Source organism: Drosophila erecta, unplaced genomic scaffold, assembly GCF_003286155.1.
Source record: "Drosophila erecta strain 14021-0224.00,06,07 unplaced genomic scaffold, DereRS2 tig00000055-arrow-pilon, whole genome shotgun sequence".
Lineage (NCBI taxonomy): Eukaryota > Metazoa > Arthropoda > Insecta > Diptera > Drosophilidae > Drosophila > Drosophila erecta.
This window is the reverse complement of record NW_020825200.1, coordinates 7,416,358-7,442,011: the sequence shown is the minus strand read 5'-3', so window position 1 is coordinate 7,442,011 and position 25,654 is coordinate 7,416,358. Positions and strand designations below refer to the sequence as shown.

At 45.0% G+C, this 25,654-nt stretch overlaps 1 protein-coding gene across 1 annotated transcript; it reads left to right on the top strand.

Annotated features, from left to right (window-relative positions):
- Window positions 1-1,630: 1,630 nt before the first annotated feature.
- On the top strand, window positions 1,631-3,304 carry LOC6542393 (protein snail). The gene has a single exon (XM_001968934.3). It carries the CDS (start codon window positions 1,787-1,789, stop codon window positions 2,957-2,959), a length of 1,173 nt encoding a protein of 390 aa, XP_001968970.1. The 5' UTR covers window positions 1,631-1,786; the 3' UTR covers window positions 2,960-3,304.
- The last annotated feature ends 22,350 nt before the right edge of the window (window positions 3,305-25,654 follow it).

The following is a 25,654-nucleotide window of genomic DNA, read 5'->3' as shown; positions in this document are numbered from 1 at the left end:
GATCATTAGGTAGATATGTGCCTGGATGTGTCATGGCGATCATTGCGCGGAATAACACACGTAATAACCGAGATATCCGGGATGACCCACCAGGTAGGATGTGAGGAGGTATAGAAAACCCCCAGCCAGTTTTTCCACTCCTCGTGGCTTGTTTTGCTTGAGTTTCGCTGACTGCGTAATTGGATAAGATGGGAAATTACTTTAAATCCTTCGCTGATCCACATCCGGACATTCGCCGAAGGAAAATCCATTGCAGGGAAATACGAAATGGAAATGCGGCTGGGTTATTGGCTCGACATTTCCCATCTTCCCTCACGCCATTGGTTGCAGGATCGCGGGGAATTGGAATTCCGCGCTGGAATTTTTTGTCACTTCTTGGGTTTATCAAAACTTTTGGGTTTGCTACGGATTTTTTCCAATTTTACCAACGCGCCTGGTTTTTTCTTTTGACGACCCGGAAAATCGGACTTGGCTATGCGGGCTTGTCTGGTTTTCCGGCTACACAGTCTGCATGTCAGCCTCCATGCGGGAGTGGGAGTTGGGAAAGTTGCCCATCCATAGTTGGAGGGGTGGCTTGAAAGTCTGGAGGTGCTTGCTGGGAAAGTTGTGTGTGCGCGATGAGGCACGAAGCAGTCAAAGATCAGCGGAGTTGGAAAGCGAGAATTGTGGGAGAGTCCTAGACAAACTCAGTTGGATGCTGGCTGATCTTATATATGATCTTTTACGTTTTCTTTCGAACTTATTTTGAGACAGCATCAGTTAAAAGTCGTAACTTGTAATTGAGTCCTTTTGTTCCTTAGCTAAGCAAAAATCGTGGGAACACAAGATCTCCAAGGTAATCCAAGGTAAGCTCAAAGAAGACCCGACACTCTTCGTCAATTCCTTGCCAAGCTCCTGTGCCCTGGGCTATGTTTTCCTAGCTCTCATCGATCGCTGCCAATGAGCCACTGGAGATGAGCCATAAGTCAGCGCAGAGTGCACCCCAGAGTTGACACTTGGGCTCGGAATTCGGCTCATTATCAGCGTTATTTTTGGAACACCTCGCTGCGAAGGTGTCATTTTTGTCAGTGCGTACCGCTCAGGTTCAACTCCCCCCAGCAACCGAATCCAGAGCCTCGGCAGATGTACTTGAAGCACTCAATCTAAGTGCAGAAACCACCCCAGGAACGAAGGGCACTGGCGTCCTATTTGACTCGTGCTTAAAAATAGAAAATTACTTAGGGTGATCCATAGGTAGGGAGCAGATAGTGCAACTTGCAGTGTAACTTGTTATTACGGGTGGGTTGTGAACGGATCGGGAAATTGGAAATTGGAGAGCCGGCAGAGCTGTCATAACTTATACGGGGGATCCTTGCTCCTGGGAGGGTGCGCCTGCGCTGCTCTTCCGAGAGAGGTGGAAACTCAGGAAGAGAGTGAGAGAGAAGGGGAGAGGGAGAGAGAGCGAGCAGGTAGAGGGAAGCGAGGGAAATACGCAATAAGGGTATGGGAAAAGCGCTGTTGTTGTTGCTAGGTAGCGACGCACACGTGCGAGTATTTTTCTGTTTTGAAGAAGAACCACCACCAAATGGCGGCAGCGACGCCGGCAGAGGCGCAGGGTACCGGGTATAAAAGAGCGTGCTCGACAGTCGACCTGTCACAGCCACCTCAGCTCTCGTTGAGAACGCAACCACCGCTATACTCGATCCCTAGCTATATAACTCGCCTCTCGATCGCCGATCTCAGTGATTTACCGATCTCGATCAGTGCCGGAAACTAAAACGTAATCACAAACACACACACATCAAAAATGGCCGCCAACTATAAGAGCTGCCCGCTTAAGAAGCGCCCCATTGTCTTCGTGGAGGAGCGTCTGCCACAAACGGAGGCCTTGGCCCTGACCAAGGACTCGCAGTTTGCCCAGGATCAGCCGCAGGATCTATCCCTGAAACGGGGCCGCGAGGAGGAGACCCAGGATTATCAGCAGCCGGAGCCGAAACGTGACTATGTGCTGAACCTCTCAAAAACACCGGAGAGGATCTCCAGCTCTAGCTCCAACTCCTGCCTGCTGTCGCCGCCAGTGGAGGCCCAGGATTACCTGCCCACCGAAATCCATATGCGAGGACTAACTTCGGGAACAACGGGTTATACCACCGCCACTCCCACCACGATTAATCCCTTCCAGTCCGCCTTTGTGATGGCCGCCGGCTGCAATCCGATCTCCGCCCTGTGGAGCAGCTATCAGCCCCATCTGGCCGCCTTCCCCTCGCCAGCCAGCTCGATGGCCTCGCCCCAGTCAGTCTACAGCTACCAGCAGATGACGCCGCCCTCCAGCCCGGGATCCGATCTGGAAACCGGTTCCGAGCCGGAGGATCTGTCAGTGCGCAATGACATCCCACTGCCGGCTCTGTTCCACCTCTTCGACGAGGCCAAGTCCAGCAGCAGCGGTGCCAGTGTGAGCAGTTCATCGGGATACTCGTACACTCCGGCCATGAGTGCCTCTTCGGCGAGTGTCGCCGCCAATCATGCCAAGAACTACCGCTTCAAGTGCGACGAGTGCCAGAAGATGTACTCCACCTCGATGGGCCTGTCCAAGCACCGGCAGTTCCACTGCCCGGCTGCCGAGTGTAATCAGGAGAAGAAGACGCACTCCTGCGAGGAGTGTGGCAAGCTGTACACCACCATTGGAGCCCTCAAGATGCACATCCGCACCCACACTCTGCCCTGCAAGTGCCCCATCTGCGGCAAGGCCTTCTCCCGACCCTGGCTGCTCCAGGGACACATCCGCACCCATACGGGAGAGAAGCCCTTCCAGTGCCCCGACTGTCCACGATCCTTTGCCGACCGCTCGAACCTGCGAGCCCATCAGCAGACCCACGTGGACGTCAAGAAGTATGCCTGCCAGGTGTGCCACAAATCCTTTTCCAGGATGTCGCTCCTGAACAAGCACTCCAGCTCCAACTGCACCATCACTATTGCGTAGGATTCTCAGCATAGGAATCCCACAGCAGGACCAAAATGACCTTAGCAAACTCACATTCCGCTGGCGAAGACCAAACAAACAGACAATAACTAATATAAGATTGTACTAAGTCGATTCGGTTTTGGTGCTACTATTATTATATTTATTTCAGCCATAGTATTCTTAGTTTAAGTTCATGTATATTGCCTCATTGTCACGCAGCATTTTACCAAATTTATTCATTTAATTATTATGTATCGTAATTTATGTATTCTCATTACTGTTAGGCCAACTGTTGTTAAGATTATTCCGAGTATAAAGAGAAAAATTGAATATTTTTATTAAAATAAAACACACTAAACGAAATGTATATGGCCTTTATTGATTTAATAGTTTTTAGAAACTCACTTTTACGGGAGTAAGCTTTATAGAAATATTTAAATTAAATTCTTTTACTAATCTATCGGTTTAAAGTACAGACAGATGGGAATACAAACTGTTTGGCCTAAAACTAAAAACTTGGCAACAATATGTTATTGAAAACACCATCTCTCGAAACTCAAATTGAATCTTTCGTTCTGCAGTTTTTGTGTGCCTTCAAGAAACACAATAATTAACAGGAAACCAAACATCCGCATCTTGGGGTCTGCCCCTGCTCATGTTTTGTGACAATTTCCGCCAACCCTCTCGAAAAGCAGAAATCACAACAATAGCAATATCGAATTCTCGGAGAAAACACCTTTGGCATGTGCAAACAGGGTACCGATTTGTCATACACTTTCCATTTCGTGGACTTCCTTCTAACCCGCCCCCATAAATAATATTCCATCAATTCCAATCCGTATCGCTCGGCTTTTTGCACCTTTTGCCAATGCAAATATTTAATTAGCTGACACCGCCATTGACTCACGTTTACTTTTCTGCAATCCTTTTCCAGCATTTTGCCGAACGGATGGCGGCGCATGGGTCCCGAGTCCCTAAAGGATACCAAAGGACACCAGAGCACCAAGGAGTGCAGGTGATAAACGTAGCGACGGCTGCTTATCGAGTCCTGATTGACGTGGCAGACGGTAGTTCAGGTCCTGATTGGATTGGATTACCACTGAAGCATGCTCTGAACCGAGAACCCGACGAGGTTTATCTGACTATTTGATTAGTGATAATACTTAAGTTTGAGCTCATACCTGCATACGGCCAATAGTCCGTGATATGGATGGAAATTTTAGCTTAGGCACGTATGCTTATCAATGCAAGGTAAGTGGGTATTTGGATTTACGTTAATAGCCATGTTTTAATTGATATTAGTGTGTTATATTTATAGAAATAAGTACTTAGAGATTAGCCAAATAACATTAAACGAGTATTTCCATTGATAAAGGGAGTTCCGTAAAATGTGAAACCTCAAAACATAAATCATTGAATGCGGGTGTGTAGGAGTGGGAGAAGCATAGGCGACATTATGTTGCAGTTGCAACACCTTTTGGCCATAAATAGGGCTCACATCCATTCCCAAAAGGAACCAGTGCAGACAAAGACCAATCATTCCAGTTCTTCGGTAATCAGAGCGCGTTTCTTGTGCAATTGCAAAAAACTGCAGCCCAGATGCAACTGGCCACAATGCATCAGCTGTAAGGAAAACACCTTGCCGGGATGACAATGGCAAGAAAGAGTCCAGGGATCGCAGTACCTGTCGCCCGATTGTCTGCCCAAGATTCCTTCACCCAGTGACCTACTGGGAGAGCTGGGCGACCGACTTCTGTGAAGTCTTCCGCCCTTTGTTTCTGCGGCATCCTTTTTTGCCATTGTCCTGCGGCTAATCACCGCTTATAGGGAAGCCAGAAGAAATCACCGACCACAAAAGTCAGTCGATCTTTGCGCTTGGCTGAATGCAAATCCCGCGCCGGGAATCGATCCCAGAGCCACCTGAGATCGGGGACTTACTCCCCATTAGTCCGGCAACGCGATAACAAATTGCAATTGACAAAGCAAACGAGATGCGATCGATGGAAGCCACATATCCGAGCCTCCAATGTGGATGCGATTCCGATTTCGAGTACGCGGCCCAATCCATGCCATACAAATCGATGGCCGGCAGAGATACAAGCTGCGGCATTTGTAATTGCCAAGAAATACGAGGGGCAGAAGAGGATCAGGAGGAGCTGAAGGAGCAGGAGGATCAGGCCAGGCAATCAGCGAGCGGCGCATGTCACAGAGCGCAAACAAAAACTAGAAAAGATTGTTTAGTCTTGGAAAGCGAAGAGCGATTACCCTTACCGAAAGATGTACCCCTTGCCAATTCAAAATTCTATTAAGTCTAAATATATTTCAGTACCATCATATCATCAATACTTACACGGATAAATAAGAACAGCACCACCCCGGTGCTGTATATATACTTTGTTTAACTTTTTGTTCAAGTTGGCATACTTCCAACAAGGGTACTCACAAAAAAGAAATGCCAGCGAGAAGCCAAGACAAAAAGCTCATGCAAAACAAACATTAGGAAATCCAATCCGAACTCAGGCATCCAGCATCTAACATTCAGCAGCTAGCAGCCACTTAGGCAGTCACTCAGTGGAAAAGCCAGCAGTCGAGGAGCTGAGGAGCTGAGGAGCCAGGAGTTGCCAGGTCGAGGAGGAGGCCCAGGCATGGGGCTGGGGCAGGAATCGTGGACCAAGTCGTCGTTTAGGACGTCTGAGATTACGAGCGATTACGTTTTACTCCAAATTTGTATGCTGCCAGAGTTGTAATTGAAAAAGCATCAACATTAATCTTGGTACTCGCACACACATCGCCAGCCAAGTCAGCTAGCGATTTTCGATTTCGATTGGGAATCGGATTTCGTAAGCGGTCGGGAGATGCCAGATAAGCGGGTGTAAGTGTGGGTAAGCCTGATCTGGAAAGAAAAACATATTGCTTAATCGCTGCGCTGATGTGGAGCAGTAGATATGATCGGCAGATCTGCAGCCAACCCCTCTCAGGGGTCCACGAATCCGACTCCGACAAGTGAGCGATGTGCGATCGCATGGCATAAATCAAATCCCGGAGAGAAATTGCGCCGCCGGCTGACAGCCCAGCCACGACAACTGTCCATCGCATCGCATTGCATCCATCCAGCGATTCAACCATCCCGCCATCCAGCAGAGCTCAACTTTATGCTTTATGCCAGGCCACATGCAAATGATCGTGCCCAGCATTCGACACCGGCCTGCGGATCGCGGATGGCGGATGGCGGATGGCAACCTGTCAGCGATCAGTGACCTTAACTGTAAAGCCAGTCGCAGACCGCATAGGTTCTACTCCCGACACTCCAAAAAATGCGGCCTAAAATATGCAATCAACTCTAACATACCAATTAACATTAACAATCAAATATGCAGTTGGATATCTAGCTTGCTTTTTTTTGAATAACTCTAAAATGACTTTTTAAAATATTATTTAAACCGCGTTCTCAAAATGCATTTTCATTTTAATTGAAATGAAATACATTTAATGCCCTTATGTTACTAATTAGCTTCTCCTTTCATAAATTGCCTGACATTTTTCGCCAGTGGATTCTTGAGTTACATGACCGCTGAAACCTGGCGTTAGTAGTCGCTAAGTGCAGTCAAGAGACTGCGGACTTGAGGCTCCTTTGGCCATCAACTTGATGATGAGGCAGACAGATCGCCCCAATCCCCCACCTTCCCCAGCCAGGCAGCATCACCATCTCTTAACCCCCTCGTAGGCTTCGTGCCTGGACTGCTGTAGATCGGCGAGCGTTGATAAATGTTGTTACTTGTCTCTGGATGGTTGTACTCTTCTGAGTTGTCGACAAGCCCGATCGATGGGTGGTTATAGTTGACATGTCGCTCTGTGTTTGCTAGGCCCATCATCTCGAGATCAGAGTGGGGATCGGGATCGGGATGGGGATGGGTATCGCAAAAAGGGGCCAGGGCCAGAGCCACGATCGCCCAGGGCTGGCCGACTGATTGCCCTTGCCGGCGACATGTTCGCCAAGCGGTTAATTGTGGTTATGATTTGGTCATGTAGCGGCTTAATTAGCCACCTTATATGCCACACTAAAATTACCTTCACTTCCTGCTTGACATCTGTGGCTCATCTGCAATTTGAATTTCCCAAGAGCCACGATCCATCCAGGTATAAATATTGCATAAAGTACAGTCAAAGGGTAGAAAGTAGCGCTCCCCCCTCTCAATCCAGGCACATCCGATTCGTTAATTTGCAGGCAAATCGATTCCAGTCGATGTGATCCGATCCAGAGCTCACTTCGCCCAGCGATTGCATCTACTTGACACACATCGCACGCAAATCGATGCGGTAGCATTTACACATATACCATATATCGGGGAATACTCCGCCCGCCAATCCCGCACTGAAATTTACAAGAGATGCGATTCGGTGTCCAAAAATAGACACCTCCCTGCGATGGCTTCAAGCCGATCCCACGCAGCCTATGCCGAAAATGATTTATGTATGGGACTTTCCTCAATTTCATTCAAACGGGCCTACTTTTTGAATCGCGGTGTATTAGAAACAGCCGATTTGACCCTTAAAATCGGAAAAAGTCTGTATTTCACAAGGGAGTTCATTGGCCACACTCCAGACTTTGCTGAAGCTTAAGCTGTTGCCATCCCACATATCTACCAGGTATTTAACAACAATTAAAAAACAACAGCTTGAACTTCATTTAACAAATGTACTTAAGCATCATGTAAAATACGCAACTACCCTTTGTAATTAGCATTTTCTACCAGAGAAAGACAATAAAACATAAATGTAAGCTTACACATTAAGCCAAGATTCAATGAATATATTATGTATAAATTTTTGCAGTGTGAGTTGCTGAGAGGCATCGTATTCACGTGACAAATTCTTCAGCACATGTTATGATAGACAATCGATTGCTGTATATGCAAATAGTGTTGGGGGTTCTATGATCTCACAGTATGACGTAGCTTGTTCGACGCTCGAGCCGCTGAAATATTCAGGAGAAAAAAGACTTTCTTCCGCTTCCGCTGTGGAGAGCGTTTTGAAGTGTATTTAACGAGCCGGCGATAGGATGATACAGAAGTGTTGGCAACACTCCATAAACTAACAGATTGTAAACGCCGGCAATTAACTTTATCTTTGGGCGAGACGCACAACTGTTGGCTGGAACCGTCTGCTTATCGGCGGGCCACGTTTACCTGTTCTGATTTGAACGCTGAAAGTGAAACAGTAAATTGCATTCCCGAGGGCCCAATGCGAGTCGTTTTCCTCTTGGCCATCAAATCAGACATCAGGTGGCAGGACTTCTTCTCCATTCAGCGGCCCTTATGCCGCTCCAGATGTCAGAGGTGCTAACTTGGCTAGTTTCTGTATTCGCTAATTCAGTTCTAAAATTAGAGAAAATATATTTAGCAAGAAATAAGTGGAATACTGCGTTAATTTATGCGATCATCCAATTAAGAGCTGACACTAAGAGTTGAATAAGGAAAAGCTTTTTATATTTGAAATATATGTTGAAAGAGTATGGTAAATGGGTTTCCTTTGTATCCGTATCTATCTATAAATTTTTGTCTATTGAAATACATAGCTCTAGCTTTTTTTACGGCTTTCGCTCACCTCCGATGATAGCCCATAATCCATAAAGGGCCAACGGCAGCTCGGTGATCAAATTTGGTCAGCTCGTAATTAATTCCAGCACTGCCCAAAATAGATACATCTTCGCGAGGCACCATATGGCTGGCTGGCTGTCCGCCCCGCAAACAATGTAGATAGGGCTCGCCGCTCCGACCCGCTTTATATCGTATAGTTAGTGGCAATTAACACGACACGCTCATGTCCTTCGTGTGCCGTTCGTGTGCTGGGCCGGCGCAGTCAGTTTTCATCAATTTCTCGGATACTCGGGTACGGGCCCACAACAGTTGGCCAAATGCCCCTTTCTGACCAAAGGGTCGGTCAGCGGTCGGTTGGCCGGCCGTTTTCCCTAATGAATTCATTCGCTTCACTTTCTGGCCATAATCGGGGGTTCATTATCCTACTCTAGCGCTACTCTTCTGATGTTCTGATGCTCAGTTGTGCAGTTGCAACCCCCAGGATCGAATTTTGGAAATGGTAAAAGGATTGAGCATTCTTCGAAATTTATTGGGTGTGTCCGGGATATTATTCCTTGTTTGCTCCTCGTGCGGCCGCATATTTCAGAACATTTTGAACATTCTGATCGTGTTTTGATAAGCGGTTAGACTCTGAATCCGACCGCGATTAATCAACAGGGGCCACATTAAAAAATAGAGTTCTACTATACATATATTAAAAGGAGTAATTTGAATAGTATTTATGTATTTTCTTGCATTTTAGCATTTATAGGTATTCCAAGAACACAATATATGTTATGCACACTTTTAAGTTAATAAAATATAAATGACAACAAATTGTCTTATGATTTTTAGAAATAGTTCTAACTTAATGCATATTTAAATCCTGCTTGTAGTAAAATGCCATGTCCGTTTCCAGCATAAGTGATAAAAGTTTCATGGTGCAGAAAACAAGAGCACTACATGTTTCCAATTTCCATATGAATAGCTTATTAATTAGCCCTCGTTTATTTAGCCCTGGCAATTTGCATTAACCTGCAGGCAGCACCAAAGCCAAGCGGAACCAACTGCCATAAATCAGTTCGAATCGAAGTTATATAGCCACCCACATGAGTCGGCCGACAACTGGCGCCAGTCTTCTGTTCCGACTCGGATTCGCGTGCTGTTCTTAGTATTTTCAAGACCCAGCGCATTTTCAATTAAAATTCAAATTGATGCAAACAAGTGGCCAAGCCCAGAACCGAGGCCCCAATCCCCAGGTTCAGCTCCAAGTCCAAGTCCAAGCCTCCTAGCGCATTAACAAATTGAAATTGAAAATGCTCCACTGCTCCAATGCTCCACTGCACCAATGCACCAACGCCCCCGATCTCGGAGCACTGTGCTTCCAAGCGATTTCTTTATTTCAGCAACTTTGCATCAAAATTATGAGAATGCAATGCACTTTTTGCCACCAAGCCGAAGGAGACGTCGAATCTGTCAGAGATGGCGTCGCTGGTGACGCCGATAGTATCGCCACTCGAATGGAGCTCCAATTGCCCCCGGGCTCTCGAGCTCCGGTGGGTGTTGTCCCTATTGAGTCCCCCATATAGTTCAATGCCAGAGCTCAGATATCGCCGCCATTGATCAGGCTGTGGATTAATTGTCATGTGCGAAAAGTGAATAAAAGTGGCGCCGAGGAAAAATTAATACTGTTCTAACTTGTTGCAGAAGATTGTATATCATTTCGGAAATTGTTAGGTTGCGACAAACATTTTAATAATTAAAATACTTAAAGTGCTTTGAAACGCGTTTCACATAGTGAAGGCATTTACCTTGTAACGCTAAAGTTCGCCGGCTGTTATTTTTCCAACCACGTACTCGAACTACAGCTTGCTCTCCTCCCCCTGAGGCCTTCTCCTTTTCAACTTCCACATGCACTTTCGATTGCCGGACGGAGGGAGCGATTGGAACCACACCCAGTTCGCCAACTCAACCACCTTACCGCATTACGTATGAATGAACTCCTTTTCGCTGGCATTCGTGTGCCTTTGTGCTGGCCACCCTCTGCAGCTTGGGAGTTGGCATTTCCTAGTCGCGCGGTTGGTCAAAAGCCTTCCTGGAATTAAGTTACAGCAAGTGCGATGCCCACTCCCACTCCCCCTTCCGAGCAACCCCCTTTCTGGGGGACAGGGACATCGAACAGCGACCATGTGGCAACTGGCCGACCATAATGCAACATGACATGCGCCGCATGTGCAGCAACACAGCCACAGAGTCTCGGGCCGAGTTGCAAATATGAGTTCATTATTTAAACGTTGACCAAAAAACAAATTGACAAGTAAATGCGGCACATGGTCGGCTCGTTTTGGCGTTTTCTTTGGCCATACACAAGCAGAAAATTCCATTTTGCAGCATAATTGCAAGCATAAATTACAAGTAGAAGAAATTGGTAAGCAGGGCAGAGTCTGTATTGTACGAAAATATGCTTTTAAAATTAGTTAAGTAGCTGTATAATATTTGGTTCAGTGTACTCTAGCTTGGGTTGGGTTCAGTGGAGTTCGCTGCAGTGGGTTCCTAGGTGGGTTTTACTCCTTCTGCTCCAATAGATGTGGATGATGTTGCGCACATGCGACGCTCTGGTTGTTGTTGTTGCTGTTGTTGCTGCTGCACACAGATCAGCGTCATCAACGCGTACACATTCTGCTCATAAACGACTTCGGACTTCAAAGAAACTCGCAGGAGGCCGACGAGCGCCACGCACAGCGCCAACTTTGGTGGTGCTGGCTTGATCTTTGGCCAGACCGCACCACACTGCACCACAACGCACTGGACCGGACCTGGTCGTGAAGCACTTCCCACTTGTTGGCCCCAAGGCACTCAAAAAAATAAACACAAATATGTATGACATACATATATAATATTAAAATGTCTGTCCAACAAAGTATGATCTGAAATTCTGTGACCTCTGCAGAAAATTCTAGTAGAAAGCATGCAATTAGTTACAATTTTTTACTATTATATTTACCAACTTAAAAAAAGCAGATACGCTTAGAATTATTATTTTATACCGATTAGTTTTGCAAAGTGCCTTGGCTTTCAACGTCTTGCGTCTTCAAGAGTCGCCTGCAACGTCATAGTCCCGACTTGTTAACGCTTTTGGCCTACACAGTGTTAGCTTGCGCCTCGATAGGGGATCCTTAAAGGGTGGTGAGGTGAAAGGATCGAACCGGAGTTGCCTCGCCCGCTGCGACTTTGTTGTCGTTGTCGTTGTTAATGATGCCTTATGATGCCAGAGCGCCTGATTTGCCACAATTTATTATGAAAAATCGTAATAATCTCGGCGATTTTCTGAACCCACAAGACGCATTTGTCTTTGGCGGCGCTTATCTTCCGCCGGCTGCAACTCCTCGGCCTCTTGGCCATCCGTCAGCGTCGTCGATAGCTGGTTAATGCTCTTGGCTTAGACGAAGGCATTGGCTTTGGTTTGGCAATGGCCACGGGCTTTGGATCTCAGCTCGGCTTGTGGTAACATGAGACCTGGCCCAGTCAGCCAAGTTGCTCCTCCTCCTCCGCTGAGCGTGTCATATTGGCGTTTCCTTTTCGCGGGCGACGCCCACGACTCCTCTGAAATCGTTTTCAAATTGATTTTTGCCGTCAAATTTGCACAACTTGCCGGGGAGTTCTTGCAAAGGCAGGTCCTCCCACCGCAGTATTGGGATTTCTATTTTAAATACTTCAAAATGTGGCTAAAGACATCAACACAACATTTTAAAACTGACTAAGACTTACTTTTAGTAAAAACCCTTTGATAATGGAGAAAAATATCTTGAATAATTGAATTGAAAAATACATAATATCAAATAACTATATGAAAAATTAAAAAAAAGAAATTGTTAGTTAATATAAAAATAGCTAGGCGGTCATCACCAGAGTTTAATTCCGTTTCAGGGACGGGGCCGAAAATCATAAAAAAGGGATCTGATAGAGAACGACCTCCTGTTGGTGGCGGCCCACGCCTCTGATCGCCCAAGTCGCGCTGGTTGTCATCGCAAAATGTTACTAATAGTCGGAAATTACAAGCCAATAATCGTTTGTTTGAGCAGCTATCCAGCTGTCTGCCTCTCTCTCCTTCGCGATCTTCCCTCTCTTTCTGTGTAGGTGTTTGCAGTGCGTCGGGACATTCTTTTGATAAATGATCTCGGGCCAAGTCAAAGCCAATTGGAGCCCGTTAACTCTTGGCCAGGCATCATATTTTATGCTTAAGTTGGCATATAACTAATCAAATTCAAGTGCCAGCCGAAGCGGAACTGCAGACATAAAAAAGAAAACCTCATGAGAAAAGCGTAGCTTTAAGTATGGAAATGGAAAGCGGTTTGTTTTTACCACATTTACTTTATGGCTGGAAATAAAAATAAATATTTATTAACAAATTATTTATAGAACATAAATGAACATACCACCAAAATTAAGCACTTTTTAAAAGTAATAACAAATTAAAAATTACTTTTTTTAATTGTACAGCTGCTAACGAGGATTCCATGAATGTAAACTTAGATCAACAATCAGCAACAAGTTAACCGATTCGAGGCAAATCGAAATGCACAACACGCTGAACGCAAGATAAAAACTTTGACCAATTGATAACTGGCTGGGCAGGCACATGAAAATAGAAAAATGTTTATCTGCTAAATGCAACAAAGGTGTTTGCACATGTCCAAGCAAATAAAAGCCGGGCGCCGACTTTTCGGATAGTGGCCACCATTTTAGCCGCAGTCATAGGAACGTGCGACGCCAGCCAGCAGGATAATGCAAATAAATTCACTGGCCAAACGTTGGGCAAACAAATTGCCCAGAGACGGGGAGTGGGTCTCAGCCAAGTCCGAATCCCAATCCCATTCCCAGTCCCAATCGCAATCGCAGCGAACACAGTGGACCTGGCCGGCCTGGCCACATGCAAAATCAAGATAAACGCTTTAATTGAGATTAAATTCATAATTACGATCGCACGGGCGACACTTTTATGGTGTTCTTTAATTAAAGTTTCTGCCGGTTGCCGTTGCAGTTGCCTGTTTTCTTAGCCTTTTTGCCGCTGCCGGGTCGCGGGACAAGAAATTTGAAACGCGCTTAGACGACGGCCAGAAACTCGCCCTGCAGCCACAGATCCGTTCAGGGTACACTGAAAACAAATCGTACTAAGTCTATATGTAAACATGAATATAGCTTAATAATTAAAAGGAGAACGTAAAGTTGAGTAGTTTATGGAGACTCCTTTGAGTTTCTGAACAAATTGTAAACCGATTATTCTAGGGGGCACCCACATAAAAGCACTTTTTATAGGATAAATAGCGACATTTGTTATTAAAAACTATTTTTTAAGTGCAGTTCTCTGGGAAGGTGTTGAGTAATTTTTGCTTTTTTTTTCAACGCTGGGTATCGCCGCGCGCGACTTTTTCGCTGATTGAAATCGCAGCCGCTGATCACATAAATTGCCAGATTTTCGGTTTACATGACAGTGCGATGTCCCCTCCCCCTGGCCCTCCCACGACCCTCGCTTTTCCGGACGCATAATTGCATTGTGCGGCGTGTGTAATTGAAATTAATATGAGTGAATTACCACAGCCGGAATGACGTATTTTTATGTAGGCAAATTTAACGCCCAAGACCTGGCCAATAATTAAGCAATTTAAGCGGATTGAATTTTATACTTGCTGATTTATGGTAGCGATGGCAGGGGTTAAGAGGTGTCACGATAAGTTAGGAATACGTCCACAACGCATGGCTGTCTGGTATAGCCACAAATCCTGGGATTATAGTGGCTTGAGATCAGTTAGGATGGGAATTAGCCCAAAGGGCTAATGTGATCCTCGCATTTGACCATAACTCATCACGCTGATAAATCTGGATGGCCCCCCTTGGACTCTCAAATGATTTCCCACACACCCAGAAAAGTCCAGGGGGTTCTTGTCGAATGCGTAAACTGAAAGCGATGGGTTGATAAGGAAGCTGGTCACTCGGAAAAATTTGGTGATATCATTTATTTAAATTAAATGATATAAGAATTACCACAAACCAAATATCTGACTAATACCTGGCAATTATTTAGCATTAATCGTATATTTTCTAATTTGTAAATAAATAATAGCTTGACGCCCGTATTACTCTTATGTCTACCTTAGATAGTCTATCGTTATCATTTATTGACCACCGTGCGAAAAGAAATATTTAAAGATATTGTCATCGCCATTGGGCATTATTCTAACAATTAAATGTTTTGTTTTCCGTGTAACCTTAGGTAGCTCCAAAGCTCCGCAGTGGCAGCAATTCATTTGAGACAATTAAATGGCTCTCCTAATGATGATGCCACAAGCCCTCACAGATATGGGGGCAGACAGACGGGCAGACCGGTCCGATAGATAAGGCATTAAAAAGCAATTATGACGACAAATCTGTAAACATACGGCACAGGCGTCGATCGTTTAATGGCGGACTTAACGCAACATTTAGAAGGTAATAAAATCGAGGCGGGCGCCATTCGGTAGGCAGAAAACCGGAGTGGCAGCAACCCAAGTCAAAGTTGCATTAACATAAAAATGTCATAAGGTTTACGGCGGAGATGCGCTTAGCCAGATCGATCCGATAGATACAGCAAAGCGGGGTGGCCAGCTGCCGATCATTTTGCAACTGAGCATCAGTGGGGCTCGGGGCTCCATAATTATGGCGAGGGTATTTTGAAATGGTTTGGTTTGCCCCTAGAATGTGACATAAATTATGAAATGCGGTCGTAAATCTTGGGTCGATCGCAGATCACTGATCTTGCGGGTAAGCCTATAAGAAAGGCCATTTCTTCTGTGCAACAGACAGTTCAAAATAGAATTTACAGATGGGTTGCGCAAACCAAATTTCTATGCATTGAATATGCATTCGAATATGACAAAACAATAGTGGTACAAAATGCACAACGTAAGTGCAATCATTATCTAGTAATAAAAAGACATATCAATAAACTTTTCTTGTTAATTTAGACCGAACTAATAGTCAGTTCAGTTAGTTGTAGTTTGTATACTACAATATAACAATGATTTATTAATTGATTCTGGTACTCGTATTGATAGTCGTAAGGTTCCCCTAGTGGACGTGTTTGAGTGAATCTGCTGACCGAAAACCCATGAACATTAATTAGGGCCCTAATTCCCGGAAAGCCGCTCTACTTAAACCCCAACTCTTAAAGATGTCGTAGGAAACGAAACTGACCGGGCACATGCTACAAACAGACATATAGAACCTAATACCGATCGCGATTGTTGAGGAGGTTGGGAAAGGAGATCGGAATGGGGATGGGGAAGGGGATGGGTATGGCGATGGCCAACAAAGTGGATGTGCTACCTCTTAAGAGACGACAAACATATCGCTCATTGAGCGTAACAAAGGTGCACCTTCAATGAAGCCTAACCAAATAAGGCATGCCACGCAGTCGGATGACAGCTTTGGGGTGCGCTCCACAAGCTTGACCTGAGTCCAAGGAGGAGAACTTTGTAGGGGCTTCCGCGGCGGAGATGTAGGAGGGGTCCCGTGAAGGAGGAGCACCCATTTTACCTGCGATGTTCTGTTTGGGTGACTAAACACTTGTTTCGCTTCAATAACGCACCGATCGCCGATCCAAGTCCACCTCCAAGTCACCGCTGTCATCTTCTGTGCAACGCTTTCCAAATAAACGAAAAAACACCGCGCTTCAAAAGGCAAACAAGCAAATGTGTGAATGCACGGCGCGAAAAATCGGTGTCTCATAAAATCAAATTAAGAACTTTAAGATTCCAGGTAGTAAATACAGATATATTTTTGTCTTTACACAAGATATCAGAAAATAATATTGTTATTTTCACTATAATTATAAAATTGATTCCGGAATTGAACTTATCCACGACAGTTTTTCGCTTTAAAGATTTTTCTGTGGGTGAGAAAAATGCTGTAAACACAAGAGCACAATCGGCATCATCATTTTTCCCAGTGCAGCCGTGTGCGATCATCGAAAACATATTTTAACAAGTACGCAATGCTGGAACGTTGACAGGGCGGCCACCAAACCCAAATACAATTTTAAGGCGCTGCCTGTTCGATTCGTTGACTCAAGGTGTAGTATGTGGTATGCATATGGAGGACCCCGCTCAGATCTGTTCGGTTATGGAGTGGTGGTGGGGGTGGCACTGGGGCATAACGGTGACCCGTGTTTGCCGTTCGTCGAGGAAGTTCTTTTGGGTTGGCCTGAAGATGCCGTCGCAGGTTAGTCGCACTGGCCCTGCACTGAAGAAAAATCCCTACCCCTAATTACTACAACTACTACTTTTACCTACATTTCTTGAACATATGTACATATTAATGGAAATGTGCAAAAGCACTTTTTAAAATGAATACAGAAGAAAGCGCAGACTGTTTCTTTAAGTGTAGCTTTAAATAACGATTGGGGTTGGAGTTCGGGAACCGGGGTTTCTTCATCGATCGTTCTATATATTGTTCGAATCGGACACACTCCCCGCACGAGAAATTCGCGGTGCGCTGCGGGTCGAAAATTATGGGAAATTAAAAATGTTTTATTTATGAGTAAGAATTCTTGGCACACACTCGTATTTCGTATTTCGTATTTCGTGTGGCAAGTCAAGTAAATCTGAGGTGCGGTTTTTCGGTGCACAAGCGCAACAGATATGGAAATTATAATTGTGGTTTATGAGCATTTAATAGCCACTCGCGGCGGGGGGAGAGCTGCTTGTTTTATGAGCCCGAACTGCGATTGCTGCAAAGTCAATCAATTGTGACACAGGTTCAGTTGATAGTCGCGTTGGCCTGGCCGTGGTTCTAAGCCTATCCACTCCATCAAAATCATGGCTAACCGCCCGCGATCTCCTCCGATCCGGCGGCGCTATCTTCCGCTCGACGATTGCGAAAACAACTTTCCAACATTAATGACAATTTGTATCGTAATTGAAATCGAAATGCCGTGAATAAATGCCGCTTTGCACTAAAGCACCGAGACGCAGACAGGGACGCACCAACAAGGAACACCTTTTTTCCATGTGCAAACCTCGCCTTGCACATATTCATCTGTTCCGCAAACCAGTCCGGTTGCCTGGCAACTGCAGCTCCAACTCCAATCGGGGATCCAAAAACACAGGTGCCAATTGGGGAGTGGGCCATGCCGGGCGAAAGCTCAGCTCAGCTCAGCTCGGTTCAGTTGTTCAGCTGAGATACTTCGGTTAATTTCAGGCAGCCGCTTTCGGTGTGTAATCCATTTTAATGCCAACACCATTACGAACAGTAGCCTCAGTGTCGCATTTAGCAAAAGCAAAGGCAAGCCAACGGCGACCGAAAATGCAAGCTGTCACACACTTGAGTGAATCTGCGAAATCTGTGTAGAGCATCCAGTTGATCAGTTTTTCTGATTTTCTCCACAGCACAATTTATGAATACTAAAACCGCAAAAGAACTCATATGGTGCCAAATATCAACTATACTTTGTTGGACTTCCAAGTACCAACTAACATGCTTGCTATTTCAGTTACGACATGTCCTTTATACTTCTCCTACTCCCTCAAATGCAGCGCATTTTGCAGTCGCTCATCTCACAAAATAAATCCGGACTCGCACTTTGTTTTATGATTTAAATGAAGCGCCAAAATGGGATGGCAGTGCTGATAGCGACTGAAAAAGGCAGTGGAGTGCGACCTTAATACGGCGACAATTGATTAGCGAGCGACGGAGCAAGGCGCGCAAGGCTAATGAGGATCGCTCCGGGCGGATCGAATCGGATCGAATCGGTTGGGAGCGGATGGTATGGTAACTGGGTGTGTGGTGGAGATCGGGTGGAGGTGACAGGGCAGTCAGTCAGGGAAGAGGTTTAAGTGGGCTTCATATTAGATGAAAATACATAGTATAACAAATAGTAGTTTAATGTTTTTATTCGGCTTGTATAAGGATTCCAATCATTTTATGTTGGGCATTTATTTATGCAATTTATAAATGAGCCCTTATTACCAGCTTTCTCATCCCTGGAATCATAAATATGCCGTGAATTTGGCGCCAAGTGCAGTGGATGCACTGGAAACCTGTTCCCCAGGCATCGTCATCTCCGTTCTGTGACTCTGTATTAATCACTGCGATTCAACGGCGATCGCATTCGATAGCTGCCTGCACTTCGTCGTTCCGATAGCCCTCGATAGCAGGAGCACAATTTATCAAATACCAGAAGGCTGGATGGGTACGGATATCGGAGGGGCTGAGTCAGTGGCCAGGTATGCTATAACGAACCTTAGCCTACTTAGCAAGTCCAGCTCGAATGGCCGAAAAAAAAACCCGCCGGTTGTTTCCCACAATTATGCAAAACAAAGAGGGAGCCAAAGTGCTGCTGCGAGGAGCGGGTGGAAAAAGGGGCAGAAACAAACATGCCCATACCACAAGGTGCATCTCCCATCCAGCCAATTGCCTGCAAATTATAATGCATTATTTCATAACTCCCGCCAGCAACTTGTTTGAACTGAGTCAGCCACTGCTGGACCCCAACCCCAACCCCGATCCGGTCTTCCATCGGCTACCCAATCCCAACCCGAATCCTATCCGCCACCCGACCCCGGGCAATGGCCAGCAATCAAGTCACTTGCCGCCCCAAGCGGACCTCTAAATCGAGGCAATCTTAGATATCGCGGATTCGAATGGTTGGTTCTCAGTTTGATTCCAATTATCGTGGATGGAATGGAATGGTTAAGAATAATAAAGAACTTACAAGCTACTTAGCAAATATTTCATAAATCACTTACTTGAATTATTTTAAGTTTTACTCGTAATTAAACTTGATATTACTTGAATTGAATTTGATAGCTCTACTTACAGGCTATTTTCTATGCATGCATCAAAAGCATCCGCTCAAAGTCCATCACCTCCTTACCACCTAATACCCTGTTTTCTAGCCCCAGAGATTGCTAGACAACAATCGTCTTGTTCGTTCCGTTGTGGCCTACATTTGCAGCATTGTCCTGACTCGGACTTCTCTTCTGGCAGTTAATTTGATTATGTATTTTCCGCTGGGCCGCATTGATTAACTGCCGTCTGACATGACAGCTCAATTCGGGCCCGGGCCCGCCGATGTCATGATTATCGATTGCGCAATATTCCCTCAAGAGTACTATCCTCGGCATCTTCGGATCGGGGTTTTGTGGTCTTCAGCAAACAACGAGAGCTTTTGCTGCTTTGCCTACTTGGGCCCTTCAGCCACTTTGCCTTTTCTATGCTAACTGGAATCGGACAACGATCGCGTAATCGCCCTTAATCCATCAATAAAACGGGGCCATCACGATATCTGCAAGTCGGAGGTTGCAGTTGCCACTGTTGCAGTGGAGAAAATATGGCCAATTGCGGCGAACGATCCACAACACCATCAGTCAACACAATCAATCTTTTGGCAAGTCCGTTTGGTTGTGAAAATATTTGACTTGTATTCGATTGCTAAGTGCATTTATTGGGGCCTAACGAGCCGGCCCGATCGATCAAGTGCCCTAAAACCTTTCACTAATGATTCGATCATGCGGTGGGTGGTTGTATCTGTATCTGTATCCAAAAATTGAAACTGCATCCAATAGATGCATGTGGGGCTGCTGGCACAACCGGCATTTAGCCTGCCAAATGGATTGTGACAGTCCAATTAGTATTAATTCGGGGTCTTAGTTTGTTTTAGCCGTTCGATTTGTTTTTCGGCGATCTGGGTCTCTGTGCAATTTGATCGGATTTTGGGCCATAACTCATTGCCATCTTTCAATCAGGCGGGACTTTTTACCTTCACTTCTTCTTCGACCCGATCGCGGTGGATAAGAAGTGTCCCACTGCCGAAAACAAACGACTCGCATTCACTTTTAGCCATACGGGCAATAAAGAAACAAATTAACTGATGATCAGTGTCAATGGAATGCAACCATGTAAATTACATACATCCTCGATCCCAGCCGCTCACCCGGCGAAATCAGAGCCACAGCCAGCACAACCTGGCCATAACTTTGGCCACAGCCTCTCCCCGCATCGAAATCCTGGCCTGAATCGTGTCGTGATTACAGGTTGTTTGGAGGATTGGCCCGAACTATGCGATGTGTTGTCGTTTTGAAGCGATGAATTAAGCGATATTTGCAATTAATAACTGTCATGCTTCGGAAATCTGTTCAATAATAAAATTTGTTTAACGAATCAAAGACTGGCACTGTGAAACTGGGACTCGGGCTGGGTCTCGGTCTGGGTATGGGTTTTTCGTCCATCTGAGATTCTTTGGAGCCGGCGTACTCGTCTCCACTCTCCTCGCGATGGCCTCAACCGATTTCGCAATCGAGGCGACTTTCGTGTTAATGGCATGCAGGCACTGCCATTGATTTCTCTTCGATTGCCCATAAAATACGGCCAAGTGGAGATCCAAGTTCGAGCCAATGTCGGAGGACTCACACTCGGGGAAAAGTTGCGATCCTCCGAAAAAGAAAACTAGTCCTCTAGGAGTCCCTGGTTTCAGTTGTGCGAGAATTGAAATGCTTTTACACGTGATGACCACATTTAATTACCTCTTGAATGGGTGTTTCAAATGCATATCTATTATTTTACACATACCTATTAGTGTAGGCAGAAACTTCATGCAATTAATTTTTTATAATTTGCACTTATTTTTGTATTGCAATAGTCGAAAAGCAACTAGTGTACCCTTTTTCTAAGTGCAGGGCCACGTGCTTGCAGGCGGCAAAAGTTATTGACTGATTATGAGATTTGGCACGCCATGAGGAGAAGGCGGAATGTCGGCAGATTATGTTTTGAAAGTGCAGTCACTGATTTCTTTATGAATTCATTAAACTTTAAATTGGTTTTAAATTGGCCCCGCCGACTCCAGCTCCATCTCGATGGTCTTGTCTTCCGTCGTGTGGAATTTGGCACGACCTGCCCGCCACAATTATCTGGCACCACACATCTCGGCAGGCCCAGTTGCCAAGTGGCCAACTGGGCAACTGGGCAACTGGGCACCGCTCAACTGGCCCCTGCTCGCCCTGTGTGGCCAATAGTCGGGAGCAGCCTGTGGGCCAATAATATTAATAACACGCACTTTGTAAGCCTGCCAGCCATCCAACCTCCTGCCTGCGAGCCAGCTGCCTGCATTCTGGCCCGTGGCCTCCGCATCAGCGTCTCATTGTTTGTTTTCATTAAGAGAAATATTGCAGCGTCAACATGAAATCAATACCGGGTCCAAGGCGATACACCCGCACCTAAGGCCAGGACACAGTTAGAGATGGTCCTTAGGAAAGCGACTTGAGTTTCTTAGACTATCGCATCTGCTCTATTCTGCTCAATTGAAGATGTGCTGCTGTAATATATACCAACATATTTTAATATTTTCAATCGTATGCAAATCAAATTCGGAATATAACAAATTACATTTTAATTTATACATATATGTATGTTAAAACCCTATTTTTGAAGTTCTATTTATTTCGTTTTAATATCGATTTTGGACGAAGTTCAAATTATTTTTTATTTTAGTGTCTTATACAAACAAATTATATATAAAATGATTTGATAATACACAGATATTTACAAATTCGTTAAGGCAGATCTTTTAAACAAATTTTATTTTACTCAATAGGTCTTCAGGACTCCTTAACATTTTTAATTTCACTCCTCACGCTGCCGTCTCTAGCCCGCACGCACTCACAGAGCCCTTTTGTTTCAGAGGCTGCCTTTCTGATGGGGGTGACTGATTGGGATTGTGATTGTAGCTCTGCAGCATTGTGTCCCAGTGCCCCGACTCCTTTCCAGGGCTCAGGACAGGCTCAGGACATGGACACGGACACGGACATGGACATAGACATGGACATGTGCAATGTGCCGTTTCTCAGTGGCGCGTAAAAGAAAGGAGTTCTCCGTTTTCGGTACTTGGTCGTCGGCTTTCAGTTTTCTGCTGGTGGCTCTGCCTTCTCCAGAAATCTGATACTCTGGCTCCGCTCGTAATTGTGCAGATGCATTGGTCGAAAAGGTGTCACTCGAGTGAATGTTGTTGTCTGTGTTGTTCTTACCGATGTCGACGTCGGTCCGCCCAGCTACCTATATATCCCCAGACCAACGAACGGATCGCAGACGAGGATCCGGCACAAGTCGCACACGCGTTTGTGATTTGAGCCACCTACCTCACACCTGTTCCGCCTGCGGAGGAAGTGCGCTATTCTTGGGCTCGGAAAATATCGGAAGTAATGGTATGGGAAGGGTTGTTTAGCACCCAAGTCGTAGAAATTGAAAATCTACAGCTGTATGGGTATTATAAATAGACTGGGAAATGTATATTTTGTGCGGTTTCTTTGGGGATTGAGTATGAAAACCTAATGGTTCTTGAAACATCTGTGGTTTCTCTAGGTGGTAATAAATAGTAAAGTTGATTGTCACGGTTGGATTTTAATTTAGTAAAATGGTTATCGCATATGTATTTTCCCTGCTGAAAAATATATTAAAGTATAATAGTTTATTAGCATTGACCATAGTAGTAGACCTTTAGGTCTCTTAACCAAGTCCATTCTGCTGAAGTCCCCACCCAGTGACCTCAACCCACATTCCGCCGATCCACACACCCACCAACAAAATGTGGACCGCCCCAGGATGCGTGGCAACCTTGGGGTCCCATCATCATCGATCGATTCAATCGCCTGGCTGGGCTACTTTTTAATTTCGGAACCTTGAACTTTTTGTGGCCGGCCGCAAATTGCACACCAGTAAATGCAATAAAAATAAAGCCATGCTGCAGATCTCAGTAATCAGTTGGCAAAATCGCAGCTGGCTGGCCAAAAGCGAACCAAACAACTTCATCACAACAATGGCTAATGAGTCAGTGGAGCTGGTCTGTCTGGCCTGATCTGTCGGCGGCAATCGACTAATAAAACCATCAAAGACATTAAACGTTGTGGGTGCCATTCATTTGATTGAACTTTGACACCCAACCCCAGAGCCATTCGGGCATCAGATGCAAAAAGGCAGATGCAAATGCAAGTCTCTCCGGTTTTGACCACCGCTAATACTAACTTTGGCTTCGAAGCCACAACAGCACAAAAGGCGCAAAGGAGGCCCCATCAAAATAATAATAATAATAAGCGCAATAATAATGCAAGATGCTGCAAACGAGTTGCAGATAGGAAAAGCGTTCGCAAAATTACCTAAACCTATGCTTGTCCATCTACTGGTTTCGATAACAATACCCTTTCTATGAAAAGTCTTTTAAACTATTAATCATTATTTTGTACGATAAAGTATTATATCATTCCAAAATAAATAACGAAAAGTTCGTTCATTTATTTTTAGCTTTTGCGAACCTTTTACTCCTTGCGATTGACCATCAAAATAGGTGTTTCTAATAGACATTTTAGATGATAGTCCAAATATTTTGCCTCTAAAACATTATGTAAGGGTATTTCGTATCCAATCCTTTTGGATCCCCGTTTACCGCCTCGTTGCCAACGTTTTACGTTAGTGGATTTGTAAATTATGGCAAGGTCTGCACGTGCTCAGTGGCCATTGTTTTGGGCCAGCTTTGTTGCATCATCGGTGGCGGCATCATAATCCGCTAAATGGGCGACAAATCATATCGGCGAAGTCTTTTCTTTGGCTGAGGAAGTTCGGAACTGTAAGCCACTTCCTATCGGTTTGATCGCTCGATCAGCTGGCGAATGCTGTAAGCACTTGGAGCCAATACCATTCTTGAAAATCGGTAGAAAAACGGTTTCAAAAAATATAATTGTGTGGCCATTTCAATTTCATTTAAGTCTGAGTAGCCCGCGGGTTATGTTTCGACTGTCGCTAAGTTTCGATCGAACTGGCATTGTTTCTGTTTTTCTGGCTGCCTGGCTGGCTGTCTGCCCGTTTTACGGTGATTTCTTGAGCTTTCTGGGTTTCGGAGACTGAGAGATCGTTATAATCTGGCCCCTGGCGCCGCAGTTGCAACTGCCACGTCCTTCGCTTCGAGTGGGTGGCTTAAATTGTTTGGCGGCGGGCTATTTTTTGGCCGGTTTCCGTTATTTGCTGTTTGATTTAAAATATAATTTTATATAATCTGCTACCAGCCTCAATTAAATGCACGTTTTGGCTGGGCTAGGTCTGCTAAATGCAATCGATTATTGGTTTATTTTAATTGCTTTGCCTTGGCCAAAAGCAACGTGAGAACTTGCGATTCTGGTTACGCCGATCAAAGACAGATAGTTAAACAAACAAGTCTTGTAGATACTTTTTTTCGGTTCGTATTTGATTTTGAAGTAATGTGGCTTGCATCTTAACTGCCATTCTTATGCTCTCCACAGCCCCATTTAAAATCATTTTAGAGGGTTAGCATTTATGGACGCAATACAAATGATGTAAACATCTGTTGTTAACTCATTTATGAACCAGCAGCACCCTCGCGACCACTCGACGTGTTAAACGTCAATAAAGTTGCTAAAATCAACAAAAACACGGACCATCGGTTCATATGGAGGCGATTCACCAGCCCGCTGGCAGCCAAATGGAAACAATGAAGCGGAACCCTTTAACTCTGAAAGCGGGGTGTACTATATATACTCGTACAAGTATATATCTGACTAGACTGGTCTGGCAATTAACTGTGTGAAGTGTCGTGGTAATTATGTCGCTGTTTAGGGCGAAAGTGTGCCACCAGACTCCGCGAAGGGGTTAATTTAACGGGCGCCGCCGAAAGCAAACAGAATTAGCCAGTCAACTCGTTGGTAATTGGTATTGCGTGGGGTTGATAAGGGGTTGATAAGTACTGCTAAATACAGTGGTTACTTCAAAGCAGCAGTTTTATAACTGTTAAACTATTGCTCGTGCTAGGTATTTTTTGAAAATATTTGTAGCTTTTTTCAAATTACCACTACTAACTGAGAAACTAACTGTTTAATTTAAATAAAAGAAGAAATTAAGTGACAAAAAACCCCTTAAATAATGGGAATATCTAATGTTTTCCATGCTCTCATAAAATATACCTATAATGTCCCAGCGGCCACTGTAGTAAATACACTGTATTAGAGCAACTCAATTTATGTCGACTTGGAGGCGCCCAAAAAAACGAGTATCTGCCGCATGCGGCAAAGTGAGTTATTGAATTACGGAAAACCCCAAAAAATGG